The sequence below is a fragment of the Pseudopodoces humilis genome, chromosome 1 (assembly GCF_049639895.1).
Source record: "Pseudopodoces humilis isolate 2021_Gansu_Grassland_sample_001 chromosome 1, ASM4963989v1, whole genome shotgun sequence".
NCBI classification, from domain to species: domain Eukaryota; kingdom Metazoa; phylum Chordata; class Aves; order Passeriformes; family Paridae; genus Pseudopodoces; species Pseudopodoces humilis.
In genome coordinates this window covers 88,925,355-88,947,602 of record NC_142200.1, presented here as the reverse complement: position 1 = coordinate 88,947,602, position 22,248 = coordinate 88,925,355, and the positions used below count along the sequence as shown (strand labels likewise).

At 43.0% G+C, this 22,248-nt stretch overlaps 1 protein-coding gene across 10 annotated transcripts in view; it reads right to left on the bottom strand.

The window, feature by feature from the left end:
- Positions 1-697: 697 nt before the first annotated feature.
- The window catches only part of PHACTR1 (phosphatase and actin regulator 1), a 297,005-nt gene continuing 275,454 nt past the window's right edge, over positions 698-22,248 (bottom strand). For all 10 annotated transcript variants that reach the window (XM_005525288.3, XM_088062219.1, XM_088062211.1 and 7 more), the window contains 4 exons: positions 17,687-17,748; positions 11,055-11,195; positions 7,686-7,762; positions 698-5,520 (listed from right to left, as the gene is read on the bottom strand). In XM_005525288.3, coding sequence (XP_005525345.2) covers positions 5,505-5,520; positions 7,686-7,762; positions 11,055-11,195; positions 17,687-17,748 — 296 coding nt within the window. In that variant the 3' untranslated portion in view covers positions 698-5,504. The remainder of the gene's footprint in view (positions 5,521-7,685; positions 7,763-11,054; positions 11,196-17,686; positions 17,749-22,248) is intronic.

The following is a 22,248-nucleotide window of genomic DNA, read 5'->3' as shown; positions in this document are numbered from 1 at the left end:
GGGTGTCACTGGTCTCCTCAGAGTCAGGATGTTTGCACCATCAGTTCCAAACACTGAGCAGCCTCAGCAGAGCTGTCACCCTTGCAGGAGGCCACTGAGCCTGTTTGAAGATATGTACTTATTCTTGTGAAAGCTTTTTCTCCTCTTTTCACTACACAGAGACTTCAACTAGTCACCCACTGAAGCTACTCGGGGAAGAAAGGTAACAAAAAATAGGAATATGTGATATGGACGTCCAGGAATAGAGAATGGCTCCTCTGCTGAACTTGCTTGTGCTGCTTGGTGGCTGCACATTGACTCTGGCAGCTGGCCCTGGCAGAGCCCAGCCTGCACCAGCAGCATTGTGGTGACAGATGGGGTTTGGTTGTGGGATTTTTGGATGCCTGTGTGTGTCTAGTGCAGACTGTTGGATCTGCTTTTCACTAGAGTGGTGCTGGTTAGCCCTTCAGCAGCTGAGTTACCACTCATCCTTCCTTGCTGAGCTGCACCAGCCCAGCCACAGCGCTTGGGCTCATCTGATCTGTCCCACCCCTCTGCTCTGGGAAGTCTCTCTTTCCTCATGAGTCTGGCTGGTATCCTTGACTGCCTCTGTGTGTTACACTGTCAGCCTCTGGGACAGAGGATGATAAAATACACAGGCACCGGAAAGCTTTTTTTAAATGAATTTTTTTAAGAAACTGCATACATCAGAGACAAACAATAATTTAAATACCATGCAGTTTCAGTATGTACAAAAACTAGGACATAGAGATCCAGTTTAATTTTTTCTAGTTATTTACATCATTTTCATACAGCCATAATCTGTTAAATTACAATACTGGAAGAGCACGATTGACAGCCACCACACTCACTCCTATACAAAGACAAACTATATACATACACTTGGATATCAACTGGAAAATGCAACTGGTGCAGGAGTAACTGGGACACTCAGGGACGCAGGAAATGTGCCCGTCACCTCCTCTTTGTTTACAGAAGTTGTTCCAAGCTTGAGCAGACTGAACACCTGGGAAAAATAATTTGTCCCCTTTTTCTTTCCTGATTTTTTTATTAGCCTAGTCATCTCCCATGGCTATTTATACAAAGATATTTTATTTGCAGGCACGTTGGGGAGCTCCCATTCATGTATAACTATGGGTTTCCACCTTGCTCATCTATTTTTATGAGTGCAAGCTTCACTAGGCATGCTGGAAGTGCTCCCCCCTCTCTTGGTTTATAGTGATTGCACTGCACAGGTGGTGCTGTAGGAATAAGGAAGGGTGAGTTGGGTGAGTAGCTGCAGTGATGACAGAGTGCAGTGGTTATACATGTATTAGGATGAGATATATTTGTGTAATGGCTTCACTAAATGGTTTCAGTTAACATAAAATAGCTAAAAGTCTATTATGTTCTTTCCTCCGCCTCTTCCTTCTCTTCTGATAACACCCAGTGTATTCACTAGGAATTACCTAGACACAAAAGGTGGCCTGAGCCCCTTCCCAGCAAACCTGCAGCCTGAAACTTCTTCAGCCTGCAAGTACCCACCCAGTGGGTGTAGGGTGGGAAAAAGCCACAATGTCCACATTCCCTCCGAACCAGAATGGTGTCACCAGGTCCCTGCAACCCTCTGCTGGTGAAGGTGGTGGGTAGGAGGGTGATGCCACTATTGGGTTTCCTCACTATGACTTTTCCCAAACAATCAAAACTTTTTTGTCTAGATGTTTTGGAACTGCTTTGTCAATCCCCACCACCTCCCCAGCCACCCCTTAGTCCCCACTTCATTATTCCACAGGCTGCTGAACAGATGTTGGAATACTTGCACACTTCAAGTATTCAGGATTCGGTATATTATAACAAAAATGCTTCTATTACTTTAGGTTATTATCTTTGGAGATGGATGACTGCAATAGTAATTTTTGTTCTGTTGATTTTTCCATTCTCTAAACCTGGTGTAGTTTCTTTATTACCACTATTAATCTCCTTCCAATCAGAATGAGGATGACTGCTAACACAGTCTTAGCAGGAATGCCATCATTATGTCCTACACATAATCCAGGTCAAAGGAGAGAAATCATGACTGTTTGTTGTTTGTTTTTTTTTTTTTCTTTAGTGCCAAGAGAATCACAGCTTTTTTGCCATGACAGGGATGGCTTTCACAGATGAGGAAACAATTCTCAAGAAACCAGATTTATAAAAAAAGGGACCAGCAGTTCCCAAGTCTGTGTGCAACCTCCCAGGGATGCCAGAGGTGGGTGTGCACGCTGAGGATGCGGTGCCATGTTCAGGCCCTGAAAGGCTGTTGTGGAACGCCTTGATGAATGTTAACTTTGCAAACTACCCAGACCCACTGAAGCTAAAAGCTTCATGAAGTGTCAGTTTGGTGATACTGCAGTGTCAAACACCTTGTATGGCTTCTTTTTCCTCCCCTTCCCCCTTTTCAGGAATAAGCTCTATTTCCAGCTGGGGAGAAATATGGCAATTCTTCCACTTCTATCCTGGTGTCTGCTCAGTTAGGGGTTAAGTAAAAAAAACAAACCCAAAGAAATAAGAAAAAAAAAAAAGCATGGCTGTGTGGAGCTGCCCTGGGGACAGCACAAATCATGGGGCAAGACTAAGCAAAACAACTTGCTGAGTGGTCAGCAGGGACCTGCCATGGGCTCATCTGGATGATGGTGCTGGGAAATATTTGGCCATCACCCAGAACTTGGCTGTTATGTGTCTCAGCCAGTGCTCAAGTGTTTATTTTGGGTGCCAGACTGGCAGTGTGGGCACTGCTTGGAGCTGTGTCCATGAGGGACAGTGGCAGTGCTCAGAATCCTCATGCCCCTGGGGACTCCAGCACTAACAATGGACAGACAGCAGCAGCCTGCAACTTCCACCTCCCTCCTCTTAATATTTTTAATAAAAATGAAACCTTTCCCTCCCACTAGCCTACCAAGTCCTGTGATTCCTGTCACCACTGCTCCTTAAACGGTGTCCCTTCCATTTCACAGCGATCCTCTAAGCTAGTGATGCCAGGGCATGTGTGAGATCCATGCTGGGAACACAAGGATTTGTTGTCCTTCAGAGCAGCTCTATTGCAGAGCCCTTTGCTAATGCAGTGTCTGTGCAGTCAAAACCATAAAGGCTTCTTTTCCTTGTTTTAAAGCTGTGATGCAGTCTTGTAACTTGTGTGCATGTGTATGTGAATGAATCTATAAAAACGAACTGAGGTTTTTCATGAAGATAACCCCAATAATGTATCTGGCTGGTACATTAAGTGCTCTGCCTCTGCTGCACTGAGCTGTTAACATTGCACATTGAAGGCTTTCACTACTGATGAACTTCTATGTAAAGCAAGTGTGAGCTGGTGACACAGGGATCACGGTGTGTTTCCTCAGAAATCATCACCCAGTCTGGGAAGCACCAGAAACCACCTGTTTTTTACTTTCCTTTGGTGTTCCATCCTACAGCAGCCAATCCTAATTTAATAGCCAATAATCTACAGCAATGCAAGGATGGCCATGGATGAGAATGAAAAGCTTTCGCTTATCTCTGATGGAGAGCCAATCTGTGAGGCAATGAGTGCCACCACCAAGCGTAGATGGAGGGTGTTACCCTCGCTGCCAGGGTTGTTGGGGCAGGCTGGGTGCTAGAGCCACTCCATGGGCTACATGCAGGTCCTTTGGCCGTACTCCTGCATCCAGAGGAGTGAGGTGAGGCCTGAGAAGAGGCAGGAGTGTTGGCACTACATTGCACTGGTGATTAAATGCTCAAGTGTGAGAGGCTGCTCAGCCTGCAATCAGTGAATGGCGATGTTAGCACGGAAAAGGGGGAGCTGGAGAGGGAGCACAGAAGAGAGGACAGATACATGGAAGACAGTGAGAAAGGAAAAAATCAGTAAAAGAATAACAGAAATAATTATTCTGTAGTAAAAAAACTTTGGCCTCTCTGTTCAAACTGTCAAAGGAAAATAGCTATTGTGGAAGAAAGGGTGTCCTGAAATAATAATCTGGAATTTCTTACAGTAATGTTGCTACAGTGCTTTCAGACACTGTCCAACAACATGGCATAATAGTGTCTTGTAAGAGCTTGAAAGGAATCCTGACAATGTCTGCCCCAGCTTGCTGGCATTATAGTAGTTAAGGACTTAATTCTGGAAGGTGATGGCCTAAGTTCAGAAAAGCACTTAATTGTGTGTTCAGGTTCAATTAAGCCTGTCAGACATATTCTTGAAAGCAGTGAGGCTGCGTGTGCTTCCTTACTGTAGAGCACACGCTTAAGTTGGCAGGTAAACCAGGCCCAGAGTGACCAGCTCTCTGAGCTCTGCTTGGTCAGTTTGTGTGTTAAACCACTATAATAAAAATAAATTAAAAACAAAATTAGAACAAATAAATTCAGAACACCTCTGAATTGCTGTCCTCATGCCTCAGCCGTGGGTACCAGTGACAAGTCCCACCATCCATAAGAATGCCCCAGACTCCTTTTGTTAGGCCAGGTAACACACTTTGTCATGCTTTGCACAGTGTGAGTTTAGGATCAGTTCTTGAGACACCTGATACAGAGACTTTAGATATCCTTCATGGAACCTCCAGCCCCTCCTGTTGCGTGTCCCTCTGCAGAGCTGGAGGGGAATCCCAGCCTTTCCTGCTGCCGGGGGCACATTGGCTCTCACAGAGTCACGAGGTTTGGGTGTAAGACAAACTACAAGTGGAGCAGATGGCATGCAGTGACCATGAAGAGATGGGCTTTTGCTTGCTGGTCCTCAGCATTCTTGTCACTTACTGCTAATGGGCTCACAACTGGGTTTGAAAAATTATGCTTGAAAGAGATGGAAAACAAACAGTTGCTAGAGTTGAAGCAGCCTTCAGTAGGGAGTCCTGTTCTTCAGCGGTGGTATGTTTTTCTGCTTGGAAGCTGAACAATGTCTACTGACTGGCTGTAAACTTCTTCAGGGGAAGAAATGTCTTTCTAGTCAGATGATATTCACAGATGGGTCGGCCCGTGGAGAGTTCCGCTCCTTCACTGTCCTCATAAGGTGCTCTCAACTTGAAAGGAGTGTTTGGGGTAAGTGCTTTAGTGCCATAGGGGCTCATCTTTTGGAGACTTCACCCAGGCCAAGTGATTCCCTGAACACCATCTCAGGGCTCTCTAGGGTTGATGACAGAGGCTTGTCAGGATGAGGGGTGCCTGAAGCCAACAATGGTTGCACCACCAGCTGGGCTTGAACACATATGGCAAATCCACATGCCGGGAAAGTCCTATACATAGATGCCAAGTCTTGGCACGATTTCCCACCAGGGGTATTTTCTGTTACTGAAGCTTGAACCAGCAGGTCTGATGATGCTGCAGTACTCATCACATGTAAATACAATTCTCCTTTTTTTTTAATATTTATTTTTCTACTCTTTTTTTTTTTTTTTTTTTTAAAAAGGCAGTTCGGAAGATTTACATTGTACGTAACAGGGAAGTGAATAATACCAGCACTTATGGTTCCTTTTAGTTATGTTTTGAAGATGGCATAGTAGTCAGGTAGAATTGATCTGCTACGGTCTATGAAACCTAAAACCCAAAGAGGGGAAAAAAAAAGGGAAACAGTAAGATAATATCCTCACATGTATATTGCACATAAAAAAAAAATAGGAGAACTAATTGTTACAGTGACACCATTAGGCAGTTCAATTCCTGCAGCATCAGCCAGGCTGGCAAGAGGAGCCAAAACAGACACTCACACTTCTTGGCCCTTACCTGACTTACCTTTACCCTGACTCAGAGTTCATAGGCACAAGCTGTTTGCACCAAAATCTAGCAGAGACATTCATACACTTCAGTACATACATACATACAGATGTACATACATACAGATCCTATGGGATCTCTGAGTGGGTGATAGCAGATCAGCTCTCCCTCTTCCAGGCCATACAAGGCCTGACTCCACAAAAATTGTCTGGTTTAGACAAGCCTTATGCTATTTTGCCAGGAAGATTTACATACAGTTTAACCGTGATTATTCCTTAATGCTGGAAGCTAAAGAGACAAATGGAGCTAAAATGACCACTCTTCCTGCAAGGCACCCTGTGTCAGGCCTGGGTTTGTCAGTTCTGCAAATACATGTTTTTTAAGCTTTGATTTTTCACTCTATTATGAATTAATTAATGTGTCCCACTAGTAAAGTGACACTCACACTCTTTGCTCTTGCCACTGCTTAATGACATGAAGAGCTCATTACCTTGCTAATGACTTTATAATGGTGATTTATCTAAGTTTATTTAAGGGAATTACTCTCTTTTGTTGAAGCATGTTTCCTTCAAGTGCGTATTTCCCAAAGCCACTTGTCAAACCAATAAGTCCTGCTGTTCTTCAGGCAAACCCTTATTCCAGTGCCTGTTGTATGAGCTGTGGCTCTCTGCATGCCTCGCCCAGACTTGAGTCCATGCTGCTCAGTGGCTTTCAGATACAAACTTTAAAGGGTCACTGCCCACTACAACACTGGAAGAGGAGGAAAATGCTGCACAGAAACCTGTGAAAGCCAAGCAGCCAGAGAGACTTCTGGAAAATGAAACCAGTTTCATTGTGGGATGCTAAAGGCATTATGGAATTCAATGGAGCTCTCAGTGGAGCTTGACTACTTGTAGCAACACCCCCTTTAAAGCAGCCTTGTCCTTTCTACATTTGTCAGCTTGCCCTGGAGGAGCCAAATGTCCCTCAAAGGCTCAGTCACTGGGGTCAACAGATCTAGGCCAACTGTACATCCTAAGGCTTCTCCCAGACCTTGTGGCTCAGGAGCAGCTGGCTTATCTCCAGCAGCACTCCATCACTACAAACCCCAGTGCAACCAGCCTAGCACATGCTAGGGTGGAGAGGGAAATAATTTCTGCAAGGTAATATATGCATAATACATGTGGTGAATTTTAATATAATTATTAATTTATACACATAAAAATCCCCTAATACAAAATTAATTTTGCCTTAAGCTTTTCTGTATTTTTCCTAAAAGTACCGCCTGCATTTTTCATGAGCACTGAACTGATGAACACATTAATACAAGGGCAGATCAGTTTTGCACCAGATCTCACTGTCGCTTGTCCTCACTACCCAACACTTGTCTTTAAAGTCTACAGTGCTGATTTGCAAAGGACTGACTTCAGCCCTAGCCTGTCAGAGAGGAAGGTGGTTGGTTTGGGCTCATGGATAATTCATTCAGCCTCTCCCTTTAAAACTAAAAAGGAGCCCAAGGTGTAAATAATAGTGCCTCTTTACAGTGTGTATCTTGCTATGCCCCACTGTGTCATGCATGGCTAGATGTGGAGGACAAGACTGAGAGACCTGTGGGTGGGATCTGTGTGGTGTGGAACAGCTGCACACACAGCAGGGCTTAGTGTGCTCTCAGACTTTGCTACATGCTCTGCAAGGGTTCCCTGTCCTCCTCCAGACACCAACTCTTTTTTTAACTTTTGATTTCAGAAGAACAGATATGCAGCATGATGATTTAAAAAAAAAAAAAAAAGGAGTTTTACTTCATTAAATGGCACGTGCCTGCATAACTCCACATAATGGGGCAGCATGTGTTCATCTCTGTGAGTTGCTTTTACAGCCTGTAATTCTAAGTGTTGTCTAGACCTCATGGTGTGCTCAGTGCATGTTGGAGAAACAGCTGCTGGCTTTGTTTTTTTTTTGAAAACAACAGTATTCATTTATAGTCTTAAAAAATTAATCTCTTAGCTTACCTTGTTAGATGCCTACTTAATTCATGAACTTCCATTTCAGAGCTTTTAAATTCATTAAGCTCTTTTCGAATGGCTGCCTGCAAAGGACAAAGAAACTCATAAATGTATAAATGAGAGAGATCAAAATAAATTCACTTTGTTCTCAAAACAGTATATTAAAAGTAAAGCAGAGAGATAACATTATCAGAGAGACAAACATAGAGACTCTAAAACATGAAAAGGAACAGAGATAAGCATGTTCTAAATCACATAAAGGGAAGAGAGAAATGCTTTGGTGGAATGGCTCAATTTAAAAACATATCACAGACCCTCCAGGTACAAAACCCAATTCTGGCTTATTATATAAAGGTTTACATGTACAAAATCCAAATTAGCACAAGCATAAGAAACAAAAAGAGCACTGCAGTTTGTGAAACACTGTGATCTGTTCCAGAGCTGGACTGTGACTAGACTGGACCCAGATCCTGACAGACTTTTGTATGAGATGTCTTCTGCCTTTATTGGTCCTGAATTTCCTCAGGTGAAGTTACGTAAAGCGACTGATCGTACTTAGGAAGGAAAGAGGGATACCTGGCTCCCTGCCCTCTACTCTGCCTCGGGCTGTGCCCCTCTGCCCTGCTCCTCCCTTCTGACCCTGCTGTGCTGTTCATTGAAGTGATTAGACAGATTAACCCAGCAGAAAACCTGCCACGGTGTGGTAGTATTCAGCCTCTATGGCTTGTCTGTGAGGGAAAAGAAAACCAAGGGGCACTGGCAGGAAGAGAAATATTGAAGAATAAAAACCAGAGGGGGTGACTTGGAGGGACTCAGCTGCATGGTAGAGATGGTGCTCAGCAGAAATGTCTCAAGTCCCAAGCTCAGAGTCAAAACCTCTGACAGCTCTGTGATATTTGTTGCTCATGAGTGTTTCACTGTGACCATTTGGAGGGGACGTGCAAGGTGTCTGCTGTGGCCAAATGCTCCCATGGGTCCAAGGTGTGTGCACTGCCTTTCTGTGTGATGCTGAAAACCTCAGCATCAGAGGTGGAAAGGGGTTGCTCCAGTAAATGGTAATCACATCTCTCAGGAATTTTTCTCAGTGAAAAAGGTAAAATCAAATCTAAACTAGTATGAGTAGCACAAGCCCAAAACAGGAGTTTTGCAACAGCCACTGCTCCAGTCGCCAACTACCTTTGCTTTGACAAACCCGAAGTGATTGATTTTGCAAGTGTTTTTGTACAGAAAAGGCCCTTTCTGCTCCTTCTCCACAGCTCTGGTTTCTTATTTCCCTTAGAAGTGCTTGTCAGGCACTGTTTCATCCATCAGGACAGAGTGATGGCTATGCAGCAGCTCCAGGGCTGCCTTCAGCAGACCAATCTGCTACTGAAGTGACTGTGAAGGAGGCCACAGGGGCAGCTGACTCCCACAGGGACTGAGATCTATTCCCCCCTCCATCCCTCATCTGATGGAGAGATGCAAAAATGCTCTTTTCCTTCCCCTAAGAGTCAGACCTGCTAAAGACAAACTCTGACTGAAGGCAGTTCCCTCCACCCAGCACACAGAGCAAGATTTACTGGCAAACAGAAAAGCCCATTGCCAAAATCTGTTTTTGCAATAAATCTGAATAAATGTGCTGACCAGTGAAGACAGGTATTGAATCACAGCTCTGGAAGAAAAGAATTCTAGGATCTAGGATGATGCAACTTTGTTTCAATTTTTCTGGCTATTTTTTCCAACAGTGGACATAGTGTTGAGGAAAAGCAGGTCACCTGAATGGCAGAAATCACAATACTGCCCACAGGACACAAACAAAAACCAATATATCTGCTTCCTTATGCCATAAAGGGCACTAATATTAGAATGACAAACATCTCTTATTCTGATGGTGCTTTGCTGAGAAAAGGCTAATTTGAAGGAATTAACTTTTCTCTGGCTATTGAACTTGCACATGCATTATAAAAGAAAAAGTGACATCAAAGTACTCTGCCTTAAATTCTTTACTAGGTTACATTTAATAGTGGTATTCAATGCTTGTTCTTTTCAGACACATAGGATGAGAGATCAAATCTCCATGCCCAGCTGAAGTTTCTCCATGCCTTTCATCCCAGACAGGGATCTCTCAAAGGCTGTAGAACCAGCTGGGATATTTATTCCCTCCATCATCTAACAGTTAAGAGAATAAAGGTAAGTCAGTTGACTAATATCTTGTCAAACATGGTGATATAAAATAAGAAAAGCTAATTTAACCCAGTATATTATGGTCTATGGATAGTCGTGAGGAAGGTTTTTTTTGTAGATCAGTTTATGCTACATTACCTTAACCAAAGCTAAACTGAAGAAATCCCTTTATCAAGGAGGAGAACAATATCACAAAACTATACAAGTCCTTTGGTTGAATTATACAAGTAAAACAGGCTGTCCGTTGTGAATAAAACCAAGAGCATCATAGATGAGTGGTGTGGCTGGGAATTTTGCTAATGCTTTAAACACTGGATGTCATGCTCTCCATTGCTGAATGAGTGAGTTCCATGGCAAAGAAATAGTCAGGGCTTGAATTCAGATATCTGAAGGTCTCTAAAATTAAAAGGGCATCATAGAGTGACTGTAAGATTCATGACTGAATCACGGAGCCTCATAGTCCTCGCTTCTTACAATGTCCATAAAATCTTTTAAATATTTTTCCTGAGGTCCCATTGAGACCCTCAGTATGTGACTGATACAATTTGCCAGCAATTTAATCCCTCTGCCATCAATGTCAACACACAGAGACACTATTTAGTGGAATTTCCACCAGTGTTCAGAGGGTATTGCCATCAATACCAAACATGTGTCTTTTTTTTCATTGGCAGGTCTTGTGTGATTTCAGTTCACTTAAAATACTCTGTGGCAGAAATCCTGGGCAAAGACCCCTGTTGTAACACACTAGAGAGAAGTGACCTGGCTTTGGAGGGATGGAGGTACCTTTGCCAAATTGACCTGCTGGCATTTTCACACTCAAGCCTGTCCTGTCCTGGCACAGCCACTCTGGCACATGCTCCTGTCTCACTGCTAAGTCTTGCCAGAGCTCTCAGCTGGCAGCATAATGTGGTAAGACCAAAACCAACAAACAACTAACAGGGCTGTCATCAAGACCTTTCCTTAAGGGGCTTGGGATTCCTTCCCTCTCCTGGTTTCCATGCATATAGAAACCTTCTGGCCAAGGATTTCTGCTTCAAACAAACAAACAAACCTCGTGAATGGAAAAAAAACCCCACAGGTGTGTTGGGAAGGGATGTCAGGTGGATGTTTATTCCTTGACAGCCATGGGATCTGTGGGACCCAAGGAATGCTGTTTGCCATGACATGCTCTAGCTGTTTAGGCCATGGCTCTCCTAGAGCTGCTCCACTTACTTTGTCGGCGGCTGTGAGTCGTGTCCAGGGTTTGTCCGCCCTCCTGTCGTAGTCCTGCGCGTCTGCCACTTCCACATAGTCACTGAAGCGGATGAGGATCTTCCTCTCACGTAGCTCTTCTACTGTAGGCCTTTGACTCAGCTGCAGGTTTGAGGAAGGAGTAGAAAAAGACATCAGGACTTGGCCTTTTCCCTACAGAGTGTTGCTTGGGGATTTATTTTACTGCAACTGTCGTTATGGTAATAAGAGGGTTCAGACATTCCCAGTGCTTTGCTTTTATCTGCCTTTCACAGAATTACTATCTGGGAAAAGTCCTCTTGTTATAACACCTTGAATATAGTCTCACCTTGTTGCCAGAGCAGCCCACTGTTCTTTGGGAAGCTGCTATGGCTGGAGACCCCAATTCCCAGCAGAGGTTGATCACCCTTGGCAGAAATGAGATGTAAGGTAAGAAAGTCTCCTAAGTGCACTGATATCCCAGGAAGAGACAAAGACAACTCTAAAATGACCTGCAAAGGCCGTGTGTGCACTTTCCAGCCTTCTGCTGCTGTTGTCTATACTTCTGCACTGCCTGGGAAGAGTCAGGCCAAGGCATGGGGTGGCTCCTGCTCTGAATTACATGCAAAGGGTGAAAAACAACTTTCTTTACCCTTCTGATATTCTGCAGATCTGTCCTTACCTCCAGAAAAGGCAGGTGGGATGATTAGTGCTCATTGAACTTTTAACTGTATCTATTGTCAACTGTGCTTTGTATCACAGAATATTTGACTTTTAAAAGTTTATGTTGCATGCTACAAGCCAAAAGAAATGACAGTGGTGGATTGTATCATGTCAGGAAAGCACCTTCATTGTTTCAAGCATTTCTTTCAAATTCCACAACAGAATAGGCAGCCACAGTGAAAAACTCCTCTTAAATTAGTGTGCTGGTAGTTCATGTGTTGCACAGTCAGTTACATGGGCAGGGACAGGAGTTGGCATCCAGGGATCAATTCTCCTTGGATGCACAGCATGCTGGAGAACGTCAGAAGCCATTACACAATTGTTTCTGAATGTAGGTGCTACATAAATGTGTGCATGTGGCTGTAGATTAACTGGTAAGTTTCACTGTTAGAGTAGAACATCTGTAACCAGGATACATCAGGAAAAATAATATCCTGATAACAATTTCCTACACAGTGTATTATGCTATTCCTGCTCACTAGAAATAGATATGTTAGAAATACTTTACCCTTGTGAAGGATGAAAGGTCTAAATATTTAATAAAATGCTTGAGATTCTATTCTGAAACATTATTTATGCTCCTGAATCCACCTTTCTCCCAAATTAAGTATCTCACTTCCCTGCATTTTATCTTCCAGGGAGTATTAAGATTTCAAACAGCCAGGATACTTAAGTGAAGGGTGAAAAATCCCTCCTTTCTTCAGCACTTGGGAAGAGCTCCACTGCCCTATCCTGCATCTGGCTGTAAGCCTGTGTGCTTGTTCTTGGCATGGTTGGTTGTCTTTCTCTTCTCTGTTTAGAAAAGATGATTGTGATGGGAGGTGGCAGTGGGCTGCTCTCCTTACAGCAGCATCCCTGAGCATGCACACACAAGTTGGGTTCAGACTCCTCATGTGGCGAGTCTGCAGAGCTGCACTAATGTCCTGCCTTTGAGAAGCACAGGAGAACAGGAATGACAATGGAAAAGAGAAGCACTGACTCTTGGGCCAGTGCTCTGGCTGTAAAAGAGTCCTGAAAATTCATAGCTGGAATCACATAGTTCATGTGTAGCCATAAATCTACATATATTTCCATATATAAATACATGCACACAAAATATATTCAGTACATTAAACCAAAGTGCCAATCTGATCATGCTAAGTGTAATGAGAGAGACAACCACACTAAGTAATTTCCTAAAAGCCATTAATTAAAGCTACATTATTTGAATGGTTAACAAATTTCCCTGCCTTCTTCTCATACCATTGCAGAGATTTCTTGTGACCTTCTAGCTGTGAGAGCCTTGCAAAATGTTTGGGCTGCCCAGAGCTCCCTTAACTCTTGAATAGCTGGGGAATCAGCTTTGCAGGACAGTCTGTAAGCAGCCCCACTGCTGGTGTTAGTCCAATGTGTGTCCACACTGAGGGCCCAGCTCATCTGAGATCTCACCTTGCAGTTTATTTTTATGACCTGTGAGCTGTGTCTGTCTCTTGGGTCTAAATTGCTTAATGCTACAGAGTCCTTATCGAGCAACACCTGAGAATGAGCTCTTCTAACAGGCAGAAAGAATAGGGCACATTCAAAAATTACAAGGACGTGGCCAAGGGCACGATGCAATTGTCTGCAGACGGTGTGGTGCTCCAAGCAGGAAGAAGGGGTTCTTACTGAGCTGGACCCTTTTTAACTTACTTCTGCTAATGTCAAAGGCATGCACGTGCATGAGTGTGTCTGGACTCTTTCTGTGTGCAACACCTGGGCATTTACATTTCTATTTATCTATTTGTGAAGATTTGGGAGTTGAGAGAGCAGGGTAGTTCTATGCTGAGTGACTCATTATTTGAGTGTGCACCAGGGTAAAATTCCCTTTCAAAATGGATTTGTATTAATGCAAGAGCAGTACATGAGGATAGGACCTCTCATGCCTTGTCACAGGAGGTCAGATTTTCTTCTGTACGTTCTGGAGTGCTGTAGATACAAATGGGCATTTTCCAGGCTTTGATACTAAGGCAATTTGAAAGGGAAGGTTTAACACATCCCTCTTTGTTCATGGCATGGGAAATGAAGCAAACCCAAGCACCCCACCAGGTAAAGTGGAGGGGGACTTATTCTTGCCAGTCTGGTCCTGGGATTTAGTCAAATGCAAAAGTTTGCCCCACTCCAATCACAAGGAAGTTTATCTTAGCATGTCATCATTACCTGCTCTGTTACCTCATTAAAATGTTACAGTTGTTATTTAAAGAAGAAAACAAGCTGAAAAATTACAAACCCTAGCCAGCAGCACACCCCTTTGCTCCCCACCTTCTGCAGTAAAGATATAGGAGCAGGATGTGAAGAAAATGCCCTGAAGACCTTTCCCTCTGACTATAAATGCAGTTTATCCAAATTAGCCACTAACCTTTTTTTTCTCCTCTGACCTTTCTCCTTCCTGCTGCCTCTCTCTCACCTCTCTCTGATGAGTCCCACGTCTCTCAAGAGTTCATTATTTTCAACAGCCTTTGCTGATGCAAGCCAGTGGAGGTCAGTTAAAGAAAAGCTTGAACATATTCAAGCAGGGGAGACATTTCCCAGAGAGGCACCAGTGAACAGAGCATTTAAATTGGACTGGGGCAAGAATTTAACAGGAGCAAAGATTTCAGATTATTGCAGGGATTTTAAGAAACAGCCACACCTCTTCAATTTGGTAGTCAGTATTACAGCTCTGAGAGACTTCCTTTTGGAGCTAGACCTCTGAGAAAAATAAGCTATTGGCAGTGGGGGGATAGAAAACAGTAAGCAGCTCTGGGGATTGGGAAGCATGGTGCCATTTAAAAAAAAAGACGGTAGGAAAAGAAGAGTTCTATTCCACTTTGCAAGTGACTTGTAATGTGTTCTGTTAATCCAGGCTACAATTCTCTCTCTGTAATGGCAGTCCTCAGGGGACATTCAGGCTTGTGTTGATTGCCTTGGTCCTTGGCCAAGTTTGTCATGGTTCAGAGAAGATACGTTCTTGCTAGTAATTCTTGGGGGCCCAGATCTCCCTGTGGACGTGACCCATCTGCAGCACTTCCAGAGGGCTTCTGCACATTAAAATTCTTTGAATGGACTGAAGATGAAGACCAGTGCTCAGAGAAAAAAACCTTCCTAATCCACACGTCCTTCCACTCAAATGACGCGAGTCCGTGTGCCCGAAGGCGCTCGGTGGCCTGAGGGGCAGGGAGAGAGAGGACAGGGACCTGAGATGGCTGGGCATCTCAGGTGACAGGCAAACATGCTCTCACTCTCCTTCCTTGGGCAGGAGGGACACGAGCTGCTGAGTAACTTAGCCAACAGCATGTGCCTTCATTTTGTAATTTGAGTGGTAGCTATTCCTCACCCCAGTTAATGTGGAATTAGATGAGTCAGAGAGGATGGAAAGTGCTACAAGGGACAGCTTGCTATAGGTCACCTGATTTCTTTGTAATTTTTTATTTTTTTTAAAATTACCTGTCCAGATGATGAATTCAAGTGGATATTTATTGATGACTTTAATAAGGCATCTAGACCTAGCAAGGTAATCTTACTTATTACAGCATGTCATGTTACAACTTATCATCATAACACTGTAACAAAATGTCAGCGCTGACAGAATTTTAAGAACAGCTTTTTTATGGATGGAGTGGGTTCTCCCCTTGGAATTGGAATGTTGCCACCAAAAAAACTGGGGACAGTAGCAGTTTCTGTAGTGCAAGGTCAAAAGTCTCATCAGTGGCTTCTACAGAACCTACTTCTCTTCTTATTCCCACCTACACACGTTTACAAAAGAGGAAACACAGCAGAGTTTGCTCATGTTGAATTTACCCTGTGGGCACGTGTGTGCTTGAAAACTCAGTGCATACAGAAAGGGCTGCTGGGCAACACACTTGCTGTGCTCAATTAAACTTCTGCTTGATCTTTAGATTTAAAATCTTTTGGTACTAAGGCTTCAGTACAAACTGACAGAAGGAGCTTGCCACTCTGCTGTATACACAACGACACATCTGGGACAGGCTCATGAAAGACACAGCTGGGGAATAACAACTATTTTTGCAGGATTCACTCGGTGGTTGGCATTTCTAGTTGTTATCTAAAACACTTGCACACTTTATTCACTTCTTTTCCCCAGAGATTTCTGAGCTTTTATGACAGTATGTTTGGTAGGTAAGAACAAAATCTGTTGTTTTGATCAGCCCTGCAGTTCTTTCATTAAAATGGCACGTGTCACTAGAACAATTTACAGCAGTTTAAAAAGATGATCCAAATGAAACTATGTTAAGTCGTGTTGCCATCAAACTCAGCAATGTGGGGGAGAAAAATTTTTACTAGAGAGGAAGCCAAAAATAAGACTAAAAGGTATATGATGAGGAATAGGGGTATGAACATTAAAGAGCCAAATGCCAGGGCCTTGGACTGATGCTGCTTTCCCTGTTGCTTCTACTTAAAAGTGCAAACAAGACAAAGCAAGAAATCTCCCAGAAAACTGGTGAGGTTTTAGGGAGCAGACACCGATGTGAAGAAGTGGCAGCCTGAGTGCTTATCTGAGCTGTGGCCTCTGCCTGAACAGATGATTCCTGTGTTCTGCACCTTTCCTACAGGAGAGTGGAGGATGGGAACCGTGTGGCGATGGTGCTGGCTCAGTCAGCAAGCCCTCACTTCTCAGGTGGCACACTGGGTATGGGGAGCTTTGCTCCACATCTATTACAGCTGCTCCTCAAATGGCATCAAGCTCTGCACTGGATTTTTGCATATGTTTACCCTTCAATGTACAGGGAAATTGAAAGCCTGGTAAAATGGTATTTCCAGCCTTTGCAAAGAGCCTCATCCCATGAAACATCTGCAATGCAGTTAGGATCTTTTCTTTCAGGCAGTGCTAAGAGGGAATGCAAAGTCATCCCTGTCATCGTGGTGAGGAATATAAGTGTTTTACAAACAATATTATGGCTCTCTAGCTCCTGCAGACAACAACAGTATTCCCCCACTGGTGACCAAGAATTCTACCTATTTACATGAACTGAGAATAAGGCATAAGATTTTTAACCGTGGTAGAAAGCAATTCAGTCCTCAGAATATAACCTTTCCACATATCTTTAGATATGTTTAGAGACATTTCCTTATTATTATTATTTATACCATGAAAGCTGTGATCACATAGGTCAAAAAAACTAAGCCATCTAAAATTGTGCAGAAAGGGAATGGTGCTGCTTCACAAGCATGTGAGTTTTTAGAAGGCTTTCTTTACTTCTGGAGATAGGAAATATGTCAGTGCTGAAAGAAAGTTAATCTGCAATAGCAGGATAGATTGTTCATTGTGTATGTTTGGGCATCCGTAGACATTTATGCCAGCTGCAAAACTGAATGTGTACATCTGAAATGCCCGTTCTTCAGTTTTAAGAGTAAATGACTTTTGAATCAAGTGATGTTGTTTTGTTTGTCCTTTCCTGCCAATACAAGATTGTTTTCTGCACTATACTCTTTTTTGCAAATGCTTGTCTCTATTTAGTTTGAATACCTCAATTGACAACCTCCCTTTCCAGAAAATGTTTAGCTTCCAGTTTTATGAGGTGTTTTTTTGAATTTTCAAATCAGCATTGCTTTAACTTAGCTCTCGGTAATGGCTACAGAAGCCATTACATTTACAAGAAGCATTGGTCCTTGTAAATGCTGATCTCTATCCTTCACTGCTCAAAACTCCTTCAGTTATGAAGACCAGATCTTCTCTTTTCCTGTTTGAAATGTTATCAGCAGTAGCCTACAAAGTGGTTTCTTTTGCTCTCTGTGGACTTACACCTTGCAACATTGATGATTTCTTTTAAAGATTTTTTTGTAAGACTTGTTTCACACTCTACTTTTGAAAATGGTGCTGAAGGAAAAAGGCGAACGACTGTGCAGTAGGGAGAAAGTTACACTAGTGTCATAATAGGATCAAAGTCGCTTCTCACCTTACGTGTTAATCTTCTCTTAATCTCTCGTTTTTCCTCCTGCTCCTCTTGCTCATTCCGGGCTGTAAAAGATTTACAAGGATCTCAGACTGTGGACTCATCAGGCATGCACAGTTTGCAACAAAATAAGCCTTTCCATCAGTAAGTATATTAATGTTTCAGGACCTCTCTGATGCACAGTATGTCCCTCTGGGGCTGGTGAACGTCCTTGATCCGTAGCTACTGCGCTTCTTCACGCACTTCATAAAACATCTACAGCTTCCTTCCTTTCCCAGTGTTGGCACCTCTTCATGTGTGTCACTTTCTAGAAGGGCTGGGCAGCAAGCCAGCTCTTCAAATAATGTTATCTCCCTGCCCACGGGCCTGGAGGGGGCTTAGCTATGATAGGGTCCGATTCCGCAAGGTCAATAGGTGGAAAAGAGACACATGTATCTTTTTCCCATCTGCAGAATAATTTCTTGTAGCTACTTTTTGGAGATAATAGAAAAAATCCTTTGGAATAGAGGTGCCAGGAAAATCATGCAACTTCCCATGGCATGAGCAGAGTTTGAGACTGTGTCCTTCCATCATGAGCCTTCCAAGTATCACACTGGAGCATAGAAGCTCATCCTAAGTCAATTAACTTTCAACATTAAGTCAAAAGATCACGTGCTACAAGTCCTTACCAGGGCGTGCCTCAACTCTTCTCCCTCAAGAGCTCAATAACATTTGAGTACACTAGCTCTTCTTCAACTTAGGAGCAGGCTGTCATGCATCGTCTTTGCATTGACCTTTACCAAAAGTCACTAAAATCCCACGTTTCCAGGTACTCAGCTTCTTGATCAGTTAGGATCTGTCTCCACTGCTTCGCTGATGGCTGAAATGCTCTTTACTCCAATCATGCCGGCACATAACAGGTGAAAGCAAACACAACTCATCAGCTTTTCCAGTAAGTATTCTGTGCCCCTGCTGGGATCCAGTTTTTCTCAGCTAGGACTAGCTCAGGCAGGAGTAACTCTCAGCAGGGGACATGATAGACCTCAAAGGCCAGCTGAGGATAGGTGCCTTGATTTAAATTGTTAAAATTTGGACTGCACTAAACTTAAGAGAGCATCCCATGTTCCTCTCTGCTGATCCTGCAGATGGAGCAGGCACCTCCTTCAGAGCAGCAGTAACAATTCACTCACTGCTCAGGACAGTAGAGCTGACAGTGCTATCACAACTGCTCACTGACTTTAGCAGGACTGGGAAATCTCCACCGAAGTGGACAAAGAACCTGTCAATGTTATGATGTTTCACACTACACTTCTGATCTTTAAGTGCCATTTTACCAAAAATACTGCTTATGTTTTTAGAAGGAAGGAAACCACTAGGGGAGTAAAAAGAACGTAAGACAGCAGGGAATCACAACTGTCTTTTTAAGCAATCACTGGAGTACCTGCACTGATAATTGTAATTTTCCTCTTTCGGTGCTTTCTGTCCCTACTGGGCTGGATACTCTTCTAGCAATTGATCCTCTAGCAATTTTTTTCTTCCCTTTCTGTCTCAGATTTGGAGGAGTTGGTCCTGCAAATGCCTGCTTTCAGACACAGCACTAAAGAGAATCCACACAGAGTCAGGGTAGAACTGCAAGCAGCCAAAGAGTTAGGCATAAAACTTAGTAATGGCTATTCATTTTTGTCCTTGGCATCTGATGCTTTTCTGTTCTCCCCACTCTAAGCCCAACCAGGCGGGCTTAAGACTTCAGGCAGGTAAAAGCTGGAAAATAGGAGCACATTCTCCTTCAAAACTAGAAAGTAACTTTGTTTTAGCTATTTCTTTGAAGTTAAGTCATGCCAATCTTGTGAAGCTATAGAACTGATGCTTTATTTTATCTTATGTGTTCAAGCGATTGTCTGTTTCTCTAAACCTGAGTGTCAGGGCAAGTGGTTGGATGTAGGTGCAATTTTCACACCTGATTTCTGTGCCAGTGTGAAATGTTCCCCAATACAGTTTGAGGCATTCAGGACTCACCAAACCATCATTTTTGTGAGGAATTTATGCAACCTGAATGTGCCAGGCTGGCAGCTGGATTGCTTTTATCCACCTGTGAAGTGGCACAGGGGTGGTGCGTGACAGAGGATTGAGGCATCTTTCCTTATACACTTGGACAGTAAGTATAGCTGCAAAGTGTTCTTTAGTCTTCAAAGAAACCCTGCAGGCCTGGACTTCTCCCACTACATGCCTTTGACCTAAATGAGTCAGTGAATGGGGTATACCTCAGTGAAAGACCCTACTAGAACCAGTTGTCTCTGCTCTGCTTCCTTGCTGTGGCTGCTGTGATTTCACTGTTGCTATCAGCAAGTAGCAGAACTTGGCAATGGATGCCTTGCCCTTGTAAAGATAACTCACAATTATTGCAGTAGCACAGACCAAGGAAGCATTCAATTCATGTATAAGGACTGGCTGCCCAAGCACATTTTGCCTCATTTTTTCCCACCAGCATGGGCAGTAATGCAGTTACAGGTGTAATAGGAACATCATGGTACCAGACACGGTATTTTCGTCAGGGAGATTTCAGCTTTAACTGCAGAGAAAATCCTGTTTAGTCTACTCAAGAGCTTGGTAAGTTTTCTTGTGTGTTTGTGTGTGCTCTGAGTTGGGCTTTGGCAAATTGCTTGACCTGCTTATGCAGAGAATTTACACTCTTTTTATTCTCACTTCCTAAGTCTCTCTTTCCCTACTCTCCATTATATTTATTATAATGCTCTTTCTTAGAAGTCTAGAGGAATGGCACAAAATTATGTATAAATCAGAAAATGTTTATATTTACTTGTTTAAGGGTAGGGCATATTTATGCTTCCTTTTTAAAATTATGTAATGATTTTAATTTTTTTCTTTCCTGCTGTGGTTCACCAAAAGCTGGAATGCCTTGGAAATACCACATTAGTCTTTCCTGTAATTAGGAAGCTGTTTGTTTACCAAGACACACATGTTTTGGGGCAGATCTGTGCTAAAGCAAGCTACAAAAATTCCATTTAGGAAATACAATATGGTTCTGGATTCAGGGTAATATCTTCAAACATCCATGTCATTTAAGAGCCTTTATTCAATTAAAAAAGAAACTGATGTTACTCAAGGGATAATTCCTCTGAAATATAAGACATCTTTAGGGCACTCTGTGAGTGCTGAGCTTGGCAACATGTCTTTTATGAATGTCTGCAAGGCACCCAGTGTTGGAGATGCTTCTCCCTGCTGATGCTGGTTCAAAGCAGGTGCCCAAGACCCCACCTCCCCCAGTGCCAGGGCACTGTTTGCTGCACCAGTGCCAGGTGGTGCCTGATGAGTTTGTTCATAGGTCCCAGGATGACAACATGAGCTGCCAGAGAATTGGCCTCTGTCCCTCTGTGCCTGAGCCTGGCATCTGTCACGTCGCAGGTCCCCCCTTCTCCCACTGTTCTGCTATGCCCCTGTGAGACAATCACAGCTGGATATGCCAAATATTTCCCCAGACTGCCCCTGACTTCCTCCAGCAGCCAGTCACCAGAGTTAGGAGTAGACAGTAGGAGCACAGTTACTAAGAGAGGGCTGGTCCCAAAGAAATGACTTTTCCAGCAGCCTCAGGCTTGCCCATGCTGCTCTGCTGTCCGGTCTTTTCTCCTCTTTGCATTGACAGTGGTGTCTCTGTCTGCCACATGTAATAACATCAATAGATGAAAAAACCCTGCTGGGCATTAACACTGTCATTAATCTACCAGGAGTTTGGTTATGAAGATTTTGAAAAATGAATTCTGCTGATTTTCAGATAATTAATCTTCTGCTACCACATTTTTACGGTTCTATACAATGCAGTTATTTGAACAAGAGAAGATGAATTAGAGACCTACCTAAACAGATGTTATGTATAAGGTACTGTTAGTAAATATGCATTTACTAATTTAAAGGGGAAGAACTCTTTTTTTTTTCTTTTCTATTTCCAAAGTAACAGCAACAATTAGATAAACAGCTTTTTTGTTTTTAATATTCAAAACACTTACATGCAAATAAAGAAACGGTCATTTTCTTCCTGCTCATTCATGAGGACTGGACTCAGTCCAGCTTCCCTGGAAGTCAGTGGCAATGTATCTACTAACTTAACTTGATTCAGGATTTCTGAATGGTATTTTGTCCCTTTAAAATACCACATGCTGAAGATCTACCAGCAAATTTTTGGCTGATTTGAAGGGAGAGTTTCAGGGGAACATTTTGGGGAAATAACCCTGAGTCGAACTGGATTCTTTTTTAAATTGAATAAAAGCTCCAGCTAGCATAGATTGCTTGGAAGATTTTTAGGAAAGCTTAATCAACCTATGCCCTAATATCTTTACTAACTTACAATGGGATGCTCACCTATATAAGTGATGCATAAAGGAGGCTTTTCAGGATGCTTGACCTCCTGTTTGGAATGTCAATCAACATGTGTTTTTTTTTCTCCATAGGTTGTTTGTTCTTGTAAATTTACTGACTCTGATCTTAAAGAACCACTTCTGGAGTTCTAGATACTGTTACAGACTTCCACACTTATTTGCACTTATGATGCCCTTTATCAGTGATGCCTACAGAGA